At 53.8% G+C, this 13,429-nt stretch overlaps 1 protein-coding gene across 6 annotated transcripts in view; it reads left to right on the top strand.

The window, feature by feature from the left end:
• The window catches only part of ARNT2 (aryl hydrocarbon receptor nuclear translocator 2), a 190,135-nt gene that overhangs the window by 149,347 nt on the left and 27,359 nt on the right, over positions 1-13,429 (top strand). For all 6 annotated transcript variants that reach the window (XM_047795780.1, XM_047795783.1, XM_047795782.1 and 3 more), the window contains one exon: positions 5,192-5,343. In XM_047795780.1, coding sequence (XP_047651736.1) covers positions 5,192-5,343 — 152 coding nt within the window. The remainder of the gene's footprint in view (positions 1-5,191; positions 5,344-13,429) is intronic.

Genomic DNA, 13,429 nt, shown 5'->3' on the forward strand with positions numbered 1-13,429 from the left:
TGCGGCCCTAAAAGGACAAAAAAAAAAAAAAGAAAGAAAGAAAAGAAGAAGGCAAAACAATGTTGGCAGCCCAGGTATGCAGAAGAGATAAAGGTGCAAAATAACTGGAACAAGAGACAAATCCGGATGCAGTCAGTCAGGTAAGAGGGGTGCGACCACAGGTGGGGCACGAGCAGGGGACTCCCAAGAGGAGGTCACATGAGAAGGTGGTCATTGGCTTACTGATGCCCTGGATAGGAAAGAGACAGATCGAGAGTGACCATAGGGCCCCGAGAGGAAGGCCACTCTGCCGCCTGCAGCCCAAGCATCACTACGAGCAGCTGCTGTTTATTGAGCACCTACTATGTGCCAGGCGCTATGGAAACCCCTTTTGCACACACTGCTTTCCTGAATCCCCACGACAGTCATGGGAGGTGGGCCTCATTATCATTCTGCTCAGGTGAGTGGCAGGAAGCTCAGTGAGGGAAGAGCACCTTAAGGCCACGTGGGTGTGAGTGGAGAGCCACGGTGCTGAGGGCCTGCCACCTCCTGAGCCCAGGGCCACCTGGGAGGAGAGAGAGCCAGCTCCTCAAGGGGCTCTGGAGACTCGCTTCCACCACTGCAGGGAAAAGAACGTGCAATGTTACAGCACGGGGGCCTTTGAATGACTTCTTAAGGGGAAATAATAGTTTGTCATTCAGCTGGGAGAGTAAATCCTTGACGGTCCGCTTAACACGGGTCTCAGAAGGAGCCTATGTGACAGCCGAGCCCTCCCACTGCAGGCCTGGCTCTGGCCGCACAAAGAGATGTAGTGTGCCAACTGGATGCCACCTGTATGGGAAGGTCGCAGGGCCCTCCTGCACCCTGCTCTGTCCTTCCAGAATGTCACCTGCTCCTGGTTTACTTCCCACCCGCCAAACCCCTTTGTCGGCCCTCCTCTGCTGCCTGCGAGCCCCAGCCGCGATGACCTGGGCTCCGTTCCTGACTGCCTTCCCCTCCTCTCTAAAGTCCCCCAGGCCGTTTCATCCACGGGGTGACTTCAGCCCAGACCATCCCTCAAGCTCCACACCTGCTGACATCCAGGCACCTGTCCCGCACCTGCGCTTAAATGCCCTTAACCTTCCAGCACGGAATGCTCAAGTCCCTTCTCCCAGCCCCCAGCCTCCCTTGTGCCGCTGGCCTTCTGGTTGCAAAGGTCAGAACCCAAGAAACAGTCTTCACTCGTCCTTGATCCCCCACTCCCCACATCCAGCCCATCGAGTCCTCCTGCTACACCTAAAAAGACGTCTGTAACCACTCCCTCCTCCCTCTTCCTCCTGCTCTTCCAGACCGCCCATCTGTACCTCTCCTTTGGACCATTGCAACAGCCTCCTCACTGGTGTCCCTGCTTTCACTCCTGTCCCAGGCCAAACCACTCGGAAAACATAGATTCTGTTATATCTTCACTTTCTGAAGTGCCAATAGGAAGTTCCCATCGTGGTTCAGCGGTCACAAACCCGACTAGGAACCATGAGGTTGCAGGTTTGATCCCTGGCCCCGCTCAGTGGGTTAAAGATCTGGCGTTGCCGTGAGCTGTGATGTAGGTTGCAGACACAGCTTGGATCCTGAGACCGGCAGCTGCAGCTCCTATTTCCACCCCTAGCCTGGGAACTTCCATGTGCTGCAGGTGTGGCCCTAAATGAATAAATAAAGTGCCAGTAGCTTTCCAGTGCATCTAGAAGTAAATCCAAACTCCCTACTCACTATGGCTGAGTGCGCAGCAGGAACCCCGCCCTGCAAGTCCCTCCTCCTTTGCTCACTGCACATGAGCTTGGCTGGCTTCCAGATCCTTGGACACCTCATGGTGTTTCCTGCCTCAGGGCCTTTGCACATGTTCCCTGTGACTGAATACTCTTCCCTCACTCTTCACTTGACTGACACTTCCTCCTTATCTTTTAGGTTTTAACTCCTCTCACCTCAGAGATACCACCAGTGACCACACCAGCTGAGAAAGACCCCCTAACCTCTTCTCGGCCCCTCACTTCTCCTCCACAATTACTCCAGTTTTCAGTTGTCTTATTTGTTTGTCCATTGATTTTCTCTTTGCTGTCTTCTCTACAAAGACATAAGCTCTCTGTGGGTGGACTCTGCATCTGCGCCTTTCATCATCGTCTCCACCCCTGGGTGTGGAGTTTGCTTGAGGGTGGGTGGCTCTTAATCAAGTAGCCTAAATGGATCATCACCCACTGCAGGTGACTTTCATTTTGGAAAGAAAAAAAATGTGAAATCAGAATGGTTAAACATTGCAATCGTGTTATCTCTTAGGCCAGATCTTTGCTAAATATGTGGAAATTATTATATACTTTGCATCATCAAGCATCATCCTGTTTGGACTGGGTTAGCTGGGCTTTCACATGGAAATGAAGCCCTAACAGAGACAGAACTTTCCATCCCTGTTAGGAACCAGCCAGGCCCTTTGTCATACATGATCCTGTGTAATCCTCAAGGCTTCACAGTATATTATCATCCCCACTTTTTTGCAGTGGAAATCAGGACTCAGAGAAGCTCAGTCACCTACTCCAAGTCACACAGCAAGGTGATAACAGCGCTAGGGCAGGAGCCTGCCTCCTTCCAAAGCATCCATCTCTATTGCCACATCCTACACAGAGACCTCTCCCTCTGACAGCACAACTGAGTTTTTAAGCTGCTGGTTGGTTTTGAAAAGAAAGAATTTAATATCTGATCCTGCCTCCATATCTGGCTTGAGTAGCCCTCGCTCTGAGCAGCCACCTTATTCCTCAGGCAGGAGGCAAAGCCAAGGCAGCAACCCCGAGAGCCGGCAGGCAGGCCCAGTCACAAAGCTCAGCAGGCAGCGGCAGCGGCCACACGGATGTCCTGGACTGCGCCGGGCTTGGGCCCCTCACTTGTGTTCTTTGGGCTCCAGCCACCTGCAGCCAGGGTGGGGGACAAATGTTGATAAAGGGAAGTGGCTTATTTTTGCAAAAGCACGGAGGAGGCTGTCAGTTAGGGGTCAGCCCTTGAACTCTGGGTTTAAACAAAAGGATTTGAATGGCCCAGACCTGAGACCTCAGAGTGGGATCGAATTTGTGAGGAATTCGAGGTTCGTGGGGTGACAGCGTGCCAGTCCAGGGGCTGGGAAACCTGAGTCCACCCTTGACTCTGCTCTTGGATTCCCTCTCTGGATCCCAGCTGACCTCAAAGTCCGAAGGATGGGTGGAACCCAGTGAAATTTAAGGCAGGATCCTGCCGCCACATCCCTCTTCTCTCTGCTCAGAAGCCTTCCACGATGATGGTCATGATTTAAGATGTTTTCAGCAAGAGCTGGCTGGGCTGGGTGTGTGCCCGGCCTTCCTGATCTCAGGTGTTAGCGTCACACCTGCTTCTAGCACAGCAGTTGAACTGTCTCCAATTCTGGACAGTGGTACCCACACTGCCTCCGGGCTGAGGGTGGGGGAGACTTGGTGACCAAGGGGTCCCTGCCCCCCAGGCTGCCTGCTGACATCCCACCCAGAATAACCTGCAAGTGCCAACAGTTCAGAGACAGGGACACCGGTCTCCCCAACCCTTGGGATTGGGTCCCCATTCTTTTCTTTTCTTTTCTTTTCTTTTTTTTTTTTTTTTGTCATTTTAGGGCTTGTCACACCTGTGGCATATGAAGGTTCCCAGGCTAGGGGTCAAAGCAGAGCTATAGCCGCCAGCCTACTCCACAGCCACAGCAACACGGGATCTGAGCTGCATCTGCAACCTACACCACAGCTCAACAGCAGTGCCAGATCCTTAACCCTCTGAGCAAGGCCAGGGATCCAACCTGCATCCTCATGGATATTAATTGGGTTTATTTCCACTGAGCCACAACGGGAACTCCAGGTCCATCCTTATCTCTGCTCACACTGTGGTCCATAGTCAGGCAGGCCTGCTGCACTGGGGCCCCTGGGCCTTCTGGTTTTGGCCAGCTCCGGGACTGGGGAGCACAGGCCAGGAGGGGGCGCTCCTGTTCGCCTTGCTTTGTCCTGGAGGCATAATCGTACCCAGGCCCAGACCCACCAGCCGTTGTGGCCTTTGTAGCTGTTCTCCTTTCCTTCATGCTTCAGCAGAACTGCCCCCAGTGCCACCTTCCCCACTCGTGCACGCCCACCCACACGTCTTCAGGTCTCTGCACATGATAGACTGTGTGTGTCTACACAGAGCAAGAGAGCCCACCGTGTGTCCACTGAAATACATTTGTGGCGTGGAAACGAGAGCCGGGTTCCTGGGGCAGCTTTTCCGCCGAAGTTGTCTGATCTTGGACAAGTTATTTCCTTTCTCTGAGACTCAGCATTCTCCTCTGGAAACAGTAAAGCCCACCTCACCAAACTCTGGCAAGGTTTGGGAAACCATACTGCAACATAAAAGTAATAATAGATACATGCATATGAAGAGATAATGCATAGACATTTGTTATTTGATTATATCTCCTCCCAGAGAGTATATTTAATCCAGTTTACATGTTAAACAGAGTTTAAGAATTTTTTATTTTTTATTTTTTTTGCTTTTTAGAGCCGCGTGTGCGGCATATGGAGTTTCCCAGGCCAGGGGTCAAATCGGAGCTACAGCTGCCAGCCACAGCCACAGCCACAGCCACAGCAACAAAGGATCCGAGCTGTGTCTGTGACCTACACCACAGCTTACGGCAACGCCAGATCCTTAACCCACTGGGCAACACCAGGGATCGAACCTGCAACCTCACGGTTCCTAATTGGATTCCTTTCTGCTGCGCCGTGATGGGAATGCCAAGAATTTCTTAATGTGAGGTCTGAAGAAATAAACCCATGGTGACAATGTCACTACCTACCTGAGTGAGCATCATTTCATGAAGGTACCAGCACCAGACCCAGAGTGTCCTGGCAGCCAAGGCAAAAAGGGAAACCCTCAGGTGTATAGAGTTTTCATGATCTGATTTGTAAAAGCTGCAATGTTCGGATATAAACTGGCCACTGACTAGTTGGTTTCTCCCACTGTGGTGGCACAAAATGACCCAAATGCAGGGCCCTGTCTCAGAGGAAGTGGACAGAGGGCGACAGCCCTCTCTCCCTCTTGCGCTCCCTCTGGTCCCGTCCTTGGCCACAGTGCCCCCGTCCTGAGCTCCTGCTGGCCCTCCAGAACCTGTGCTGCCCGGCACCTCACCCCCTCTGTCCTTGCTCCCACTGACTTCCTTCTCCAAATGTTTTCCCAGGTGGTCAAACTGAAAGGCCAAGTGCTGTCGGTCATGTATCGGTTCCGAACCAAGAACCGGGAGTGGGTGCTGATCCGCACCAGCAGCTTCACCTTCCAGAACCCCTACTCTGATGAGATCGAGTACATCATCTGCACCAACACCAATGTCAAGTACGTGCCCCCCCCTCTGTGATTGCAACTTGGGGCTCTTTTCACCCCATGTGGACGTTCTGGCTCTACCTGCAGCTGGAAATCCCTGCAGGGACGAAGGCGCAGGAGGAGGGACACTGTCTCCCCATCACTGCTTCCCTCCCAGGTGCCCCCTCTCATCTCCCTCCAGGTTTGTAAGAACCCAGGGCTGAGCGATGACCCCCACGGCACTCCCTCTCTGTCAGCACAGTCGGTCACATGCTCTGGTGGCCCATGAGCTTTTGTCACCTGCACACAGAGTCCAGCAGGGCAGAGCTGGCTGCTTCCTGTCCGCTCCTTAATGTGCCTGCCGCGTGTGCCTGGTTTCTTGGTCCTGCTAAAGCTGGGGGCAGAGGAGTGAGCTGAGTCTCTTGGCATCTCTAGGGTGTGGCAGGCAGGCGGCGTGGGGGTAGACACCTCAGGGACACGTGGTTTCTCTGTTGCCCAGTCACTGACGCATTCCTGCTGGCTTCACCGCAGCTGTATCCCACGCGGGCTGGCCCGCAGACCTGGGCTCCGGTCTGGCCCCCGCACCCCTTCCTGGCTGTGTGACGTTGACCTGGTGTGCCCCTTCATCCCTTAGCCTTTATTCCTCAGCTGGAAGGGTGACAATGCCGCCTTCTCGGGGTCCCATGAGGGTTAAATGAAGTCCAGCTCCCAGCTATAGACAGGTCATGCCTCCTCTCTGGACTTATCCTCGAGGAAATGCAAGTCCAAAGGACCGACCCAAACAAAATGATGTCCAAGTATCTGGAAGCACATAGAAGCCATGCTGGGTGTGCTGGGGGGACTACAGCCCCGGCAGCTGACAGGGGCATGAGAGGAGCTGACATGATGAGAACGGTCCCCATGTCTCCCTGTACTGGTCAGTGGCACCGCCATCCTCCGTTTTCCCAGGTTCTACACTGAGTCGGTGGCCACCTCTCCCTCCTCATCTGCTGACAGCCCCCAGGGCGCTGACGCCTCCAGGCAGTCACCATGGCCTCCTGGCTTGCCTCAGGGCTCTCAGGGGCCATATCCCAGCTCCCTGGTCCCAGGAAGCAGCCTCTTTTCCAGGCAGCACCACCCTCTATATCTAAGCCTCGGTCCCTGACCCACAAGACACAGAGCTAGACAGATGGGTCCATGCAGGATCCCTCAGAGGGTAGGTGACCTAGGCTTCAATCCCAGCTCCCAAATGGACAAGTCACCTGCCCTTTCTAAGCCTCAGTCACCTCACCTATAAAATGAGAATAACAGGAACCCCACCACCACCAAAATTCTGCCCATAGACGGTGTGTGTAAATCACTCTGGCAGAGCAGCAGGCTCAGTGGTGTGTCTGCGGCAGTCATTGCTGATGCTCTGGCAGCAGTGGCATCACCTCTGCCACCTGCTGCAGCGGCTGGGCACTTTCCTGGCTCGTCTCTACGAGCTGCCCCGGATCTGCTGAGTACATGTTTCTTCTAACTCTGTACACAGCATGTTCCCTTCCAGCAAGTGGAGAAGCCAGGGCCTCCGTGTGAACCTCTCCCTGTTCGCGAGTTCTGTCTCTGTCCCCTCCTCTCCTCCAGTGCTGGTCCCTCTAGGGCCAAGCCCTCCACCTTCTTTCTAGCTCCCAGTACATCCTCTGTCTCCCGTGGCCCAAGTTCTCATCCAGTCCCTTGCCCCAGGCTCCCTCCCACAGCTTGACCCCTGGAAAACCTTGGAAAATCCCTGTCCAGCCAGTGCTTGCTTTCCTCCCAGCTGGCCCTGCCACACGTCTCCGTGGACCATTCACCATTCATCTCTTCTTGACCCCTGACAGCCTGGCTTTGGCACCAAATACCCTAACTTGCTTTCCAGCAGCCACTAGGGACCCGCATCAATAGCTCATCCTCACTCGTCATTCTCTCCAAACTGTCCGACCGGCTCTTCTCTCTTTATATCGTACCCCTTGGCTGGCTTCCTCCTGTGGTTCTTCTTAGACCTCTGCCTTCTAGTAAGAATAGCAGGAGCAAATATAATAAGTTGTTGTAGATCCAGGGATATGAAAGATACCTTTTTTTTTTTTTAACACGATCTGACTTTGTTTAGTCACTACTTGGTAAACTCTGTCAAGTGGAAGGTTTTTCTCTTCTTTGCCTTCCCCCAACAGGGGCAGAAGAAGGAGCAGAGCAGCGCCCCCTAGTGCCAGGCCTGTGTCCCGCCCTAGCCTTGGGAAAGTGATAAAGCTTGAAAAACAAGAGGGAGAGGCAGACAGGCAGGGCTCAGGACTCTGTGACTCCTTCTTGCTCCACAGATGGGCTGTGGGGGTGAGATACAGGCTTGACCTGCAGGGCTCCTAGGATGGAGGTAACAGGTGTGCTTATTGACCTAGAGCCAGGTATGGCCCGTGGGAGCCCCAGGGGACGAGGCCGAAGTCAGCGGAAGAGCAGCAGATCTGCTCGGCATCTGTTTAAGCTACTACTTGTTCACAGGCTCACATTTCCCATCACAACCCCTCTCCAGCCCCATCAGCTCCTGTGCCCGAAGCTGTGGAAATGGACAAGGCCGCCATACATTCCGAGCCATGGGTGCCATCCTAGAACTTTCCCTCTTTTGATGCCAGCATATTGACTGGCTCTTAGTGAGAGCCGCCTCCTCCTATGATCCTGTTCCCTCCTTCTCTTCCATGCATCCCTGTCTGCCTCTTTTCCTTCTTCCCCACACCTGTGCTCTCTTTCCAAGGCCTCCCACAGCCGTGTGTGTGGTGCCTGTTGTCTATTGCCTGTTGCTGAGAGAAGCTTTCAGACTGTGGTGGGAACAGCCCACGCCCTGCTCTCAAACCCACGTCCCGCCTGTTCCTGAAGCCGTTCCTACAGCAGCAAGTGCAGGCCACCCTCTGCGGTGCAGAGGGTGGTCCCCGGCTGGGAATCAGGCAGAGTCCTCTATCTAGAGTTGGATCAGAAGAGCAGACCGAAGCTCCCCTTTTGGGGAGTTTTAGTATTTTTGCATTTTTCACCGTTTCTCGTCACTTCCAACATGACTACGAACATTAGCCATCAAAGTCGCAGGCTTTGTTGCAACTCAGTTCAATGCAGCAGAGAGTCGCTGCACACCTGTGCCAGGTGTCTGAGAAATTCAAGGTCTCTGTTATGGTCACTACCATCCAGGAAGGCTCTGGTGACATGGAGAGTGTGAGGAGTGGCTGGAGGGAGGGACAAATAAAATGCCACCAGGGACCAGGGGAGGCAAGAGAATTAATGCTTCTACCCGAGCATCTGAGAAAGTGTCCTGGTGGGTAGCACTGCAGCAGCCGGTCCCGGAAGGAAATATCCTCCTCTTAAAAGCAGAGGCTTAGGAGTTCCCGTCGTGGCGCAGTGGTTAACGAATCCAACTAGGAACCATGAGGTTGCGGGTTCGGTCCCTGCCCTTGCTCAGTGGATTAACGATTGCCGTGAGCTGTGGTGTAGGTTGCAGACACAGCTTGGATCCCGTGTTGCTGTGGCTCTGGTGTAGGCCGGTGGCTACAAGCTCTGATTCGACCCCTAGCCTGGGAACCTCCATATGCCGTGGGATTGGCCCAAGAAATAGCAAAAAGACAAGAAAAAAAAAAAAAGCAGAGGCTTACATTTCTTGTCCTGAAAGACAGGCAGAATTGACAAAACAGAACACTCTTCCCAGAGGGGTGTTCCTGTGTCTCTTCTGAGGATGATTGCTCCTGGCCGCTCGTTAAGGTTGGATGGGGTGAGAATGGCCTCGTGGCAGAAACCTGAAGTGGTGTCTGCTGGACTGCAAGGTCTCCCATGGGTGAAGATGGTGGAAAGTGTTTATTGTCGACAGCAGGGGGCAGTGACAGCCTGAGGTGAACAGTCCGCCCTGCTTCAGATTGGTGATTAGCCATCGCCAGTGGTAGGCAGGCTCCTTAGGGCAAGATGCTTTCATGCTCTGTGCTTGGGGGGAAAGTTGCAGACAAGCCCAGTTGCACTGAGTCGGGAGCATCCAGGAGGAACTTTCCGTGGAAATAGAGTGTTACTGGTTAGCGTTTGTGCTAAGGTGCTGAAAAGCCCTCTTTCACATCTGCATTTTTTCCTGTTCCATCGATGCAGAAAAAAGGAAGGAAATCCAGAAAATACAGACTCCTGTTTTACACGCTGGCAGCACAACTTTGAAAGGTGCCCAATTCTTGGTGTCTAGGGGTCTCTCTTTCAGGGAGACAAGCCATACGCCCCAGGTTCTGTATTTTCCCATGTCCCACACCTCTTTAAGGAGGGCCGAAGTCACCCTTTGCATTTACTGGGGCCACGCCATTTGTGTGGTACAGCCCATCCCAGGCATTGTGGTTCTTCGTGACCACAACCGAGTGGTGTCGTGCAGGGGTGTGTGTGTGTCCTTGGAGCTCCACCCCGCCCACGGTCACAGTGGGTGTCTCAGAGCCTGCTGTCCGTCCCCACGGATTCCAGGGTGGCTGCCTGGGGCCCAGCCCACCTGGTCCGGAGTTGGCAGGATGTGGGGGCAGGGAGTAAAAGGAAGTGAAGAAGACCTGCAAGGAAGGTCTCATTCATTCTTGGTCTCGGCAGAGCTGAGAGTCAGGAAGGGGCCGAAACAGTCTGTCACCAAACCCCATCCTCAGACTTCACTTGGGTCCTGCCCTCTTGTCCACAACCTGCTAGAGAACCGGGGCCCACAGGTTCTATCTGGGGTTCTCTCTGCACATCTCCGCATCCTCTGCCTCTTCTCTTATGCCCCCATCAAGACCATCTCCATCTCCCAGGTAATCGTCCTGACCAGCTTCCCCTGCCTTCCATCTGGCCTCTATTGAGCCAACCCGTGTGTACCCAGAAGCCATCTCTCTAAAGCCACACTCGTGCTATTCCCTATCCCCAAGCAGACCAGTTCCAAACCCCTTAACAGGCATCCAGAGTCCTACACAAGGGGGGTGCAGGGGGCCCCCTCTTAGTAGGCATGCAGATGGCGTGCTTTCAGTGGTGGGCGGGGATGCAGACGGCACCCTTTCAGTTGTGGGCATTATCAGCCTCATTGTGGTCAGCTGAGCTTGCTGAGCCCCCAGATGCCTCCAAGCTGGATTCCGGTTACTCCCAGGGGTACAATCACACGCTGCCTCTGAATGCCCCCCTAATGGCTGCTCGATCGCTTACTCAGGCTGAGTAAAAACCTCTGTCCTGGGAGCGTCTGAGATAATTGACGGCATCTGCCCTGCATCCTGCACCTCCTGACACAGGGCGGCCACACTGACAGGAAGCCCGGCTTGATGTGTCTGGTTTCTAACCATCAGCTCTTGTCCACCAGCTAATGGGAGGGCAGGGGCAGCAGTCTGCTGTAGTGGGAGCCCGGTTCCCTCATGTGTGCTGTCAGCCAGCTTTCAACTGAGCTGCCGTGTTCCTCCCTCTCTGGAATTTGCAAGCACACCAGGGTTTATTTTTATTCCCATTGCCGTGAAATGTCCGGGAAAGCTCCTTAGGTCTCTTCTCAGGATGGGGCGGCCTGCAGGTCAGCACTTCTTCCACATGCGCTCAGCTACAGAAGCGGAAACCAAAGGCCAGGACAGAGGGTCTGATGTCCGGACCACAAAGGGAGTGAGGTTAGCATCCTGGCGATCTACCAGCCAAGCCTGAGACTTTATTTTCTTTCTACATCCCTGTGCAAGCTGCTTTCTAAAGTCTAAAAGCCCCCAGAGCAACAGAGCTGAGAGCAAAGTCCCATCTCAGACCTGCCCCAGGGTGCACAGCTGGCCAGGTCGGTGGAGAGGGCTAGGTTTCTGCCCCTTCACCCCGAGGCCAGGCACCCGGCACAGCAGCACAACTGCCCCCTCGCCAAGGTTTTGTCTTTGGACTGGACCCCAAGGCTGAGGCACGAGGTAGGAGTGGTCGTTATTTCCCGGAAAAAATACTTGTTGAAGGTTAGGCGCTGGGCAACTTGCGAAAGGGAGAGAGGGTGGCCCATGGCTTCCTGCCACGGAGGGGCATTCACACCTCCAATCCCACAAAAATCTCCAACCACAATTTTTTTCTCCCACCTGGTAACTCAAGGTGATACCTTGGAGGTGGGGAATGATGGTTGCTATTACACTGTGGACAGAGTGCAGGGTTTGCAGACAGACAGACTTGACCTTGAGTCCTACCTATGTGTGCCATACAGAGCACTGTCACCCTGGGCACATCACTGAAACTCCCTAAGCCTCAATTTCTTTATCTGCAAAAAGAGAAGTTTGCAGAGATGTGAGAAACGTTGGTGGCATCCTGGCTCTGAGGATGGTGCTCAGATTTTAGAGGCCCTGAGACCAAAGATGATGCTGCCCTCGAGATGGAAATTGAAATAAAGCAGAACTGAAAATATGGAACATTGTGATTTTTCTGTGAAACATTATATTCCTTAAATTTTTTTGAAATACCAGGTTTCTGGAAAGTTATTTTTAGGCCTTCTGTTTCCTGGTGTTAACACATATGAGCTTGGCCGGCCTCATGGACAAATCATGTGTTGCTGGTCTTAGTCCAGTGTTCGAACCTTGTTCTTCCCACATCATGGCCCTTAATTCCCATACTACAGTTGCTTGCTGGCCTGTCCATCTTCCCCTGGAGGCTGTCACCTCCCTGAGGTCGGGGACCACATGGGTTCTGATCTGTCATGCTCTCCCCGGTACCTGGTATGGAGGTATTTCAGCACATTTCACTGAAGGAATGACTCCTCTGGGCTTAGTTCCAAATTCAGATTCACCAGGTCCTCCAACTGGGGTGCGCTTCTAGGACATTCTCTCTTGTGAGAGACACACACACCAGAGGCACCAGGTGAAAGGCATGGCAGGACCGGTCCATCATGTTCAGATTATGCATCTCTTTGCATGCTAAGAAAAAGAGTTTAGAAGCAGAATTCAACATTGCGTCTCTCCAGGGTGGAGTTGGAACCCACACTGGGAGCTGTGAGAAGATAGATTTGGGCTGTTTGGGGAACAGACTTTTTCTCCTGTTTCTGTCTGCAAATGGAGCCAGCTGCCTGGAAAAGTAGCAAGCTCCCCAGGACATTGGGGGTGGTGGTGGGGGGGGTTGGGCAGAGACCAGCCAGTGACGCATTAGAGGAGATGGAGCAGCAGGATTGATCCAGCAGGGGGCTGCGGACCAGGTCCCTCTGTGCACTCTGTTCCCAGGAGCTGCGAATAGTCAGTGGAAGGAATGCTCCACTCCTCGGAGTTAAAAAATCTCTTCTTGCTCAGTCCTCACCACCGACCAGCCTGGTCGTTGTGTTGACATTTGGGTTTGTCCTGTGAGGACTTCTCTCCACACGCTGCCTTAGATGTGCTTGGGAGGGGCCGGTGTTGAACTTACGGACAGGACCAAGTGGGCTCCCTGGCTCTCTGGCTTCCAGTTGTCTGGCCAGTAGAGGGGACTGGCTGCAGACAGCCAGGGTAGATAGAGGAGGCTGGGAAGGAGTGTGTGGCCGCTTCCCGAGGTTGGGCATGGACTGCGTCGCCATCAAACCAGGCTCCATCTGTCATCAGGCAGCGGATCCCGCTTGCCCCTTCAGCCGTGGGGAACGTGCGGCTCCCCCACTGCTGCTAGCCCAGGGTTCCTCAGCATCCATGCTCTTTCCCTTCCTGCCCACACCTGCTAAGTAACCCCTTCCCTACCCCCGCCTTCATCTCCCCTCCCGAGAGCAGCATCTATTCTCTGCCGCTCCGTAGCCTCTCTGGGCCTCACTTCGCTCACGTGTAAAGGGAGCTGTACGATACCAGCAGGGCTGTGAGCTCACACGATGAGGCTCGCGTGCGTTGCAGGGAGCGCGGACTCCCAGCAGAGGGCAGGACAGAGGCACACTGGATGCTGGCATCCTTCTCACCTTCCTCCTGGCTCGACCACACCGCTCCTCCTGTGTCCCCCAGACTCTGGCCATGATCACAGCGTACAGAACGTTTTGTGCTGAGCTTCTCCACGTGCTCTTAGATCATCTTCAGGTGTTTCTAGATCATCTTCCTGGTAGCCCCTGTGGATGACCGTAGAGGGTTTACTCAGCAAATTAATATACATAGGTGACAAAAGTCACTCCCCTATGATGGCCATAGAGATGTGCGTAGATAGCTCTTCTTTCCTGCCCCTGAATCATTTCCTTAGCACAACC

The sequence above is a fragment of the Phacochoerus africanus genome, chromosome 9 (assembly GCF_016906955.1).
Source record: "Phacochoerus africanus isolate WHEZ1 chromosome 9, ROS_Pafr_v1, whole genome shotgun sequence".
Taxonomy (NCBI): domain Eukaryota; kingdom Metazoa; phylum Chordata; class Mammalia; order Artiodactyla; family Suidae; genus Phacochoerus; species Phacochoerus africanus.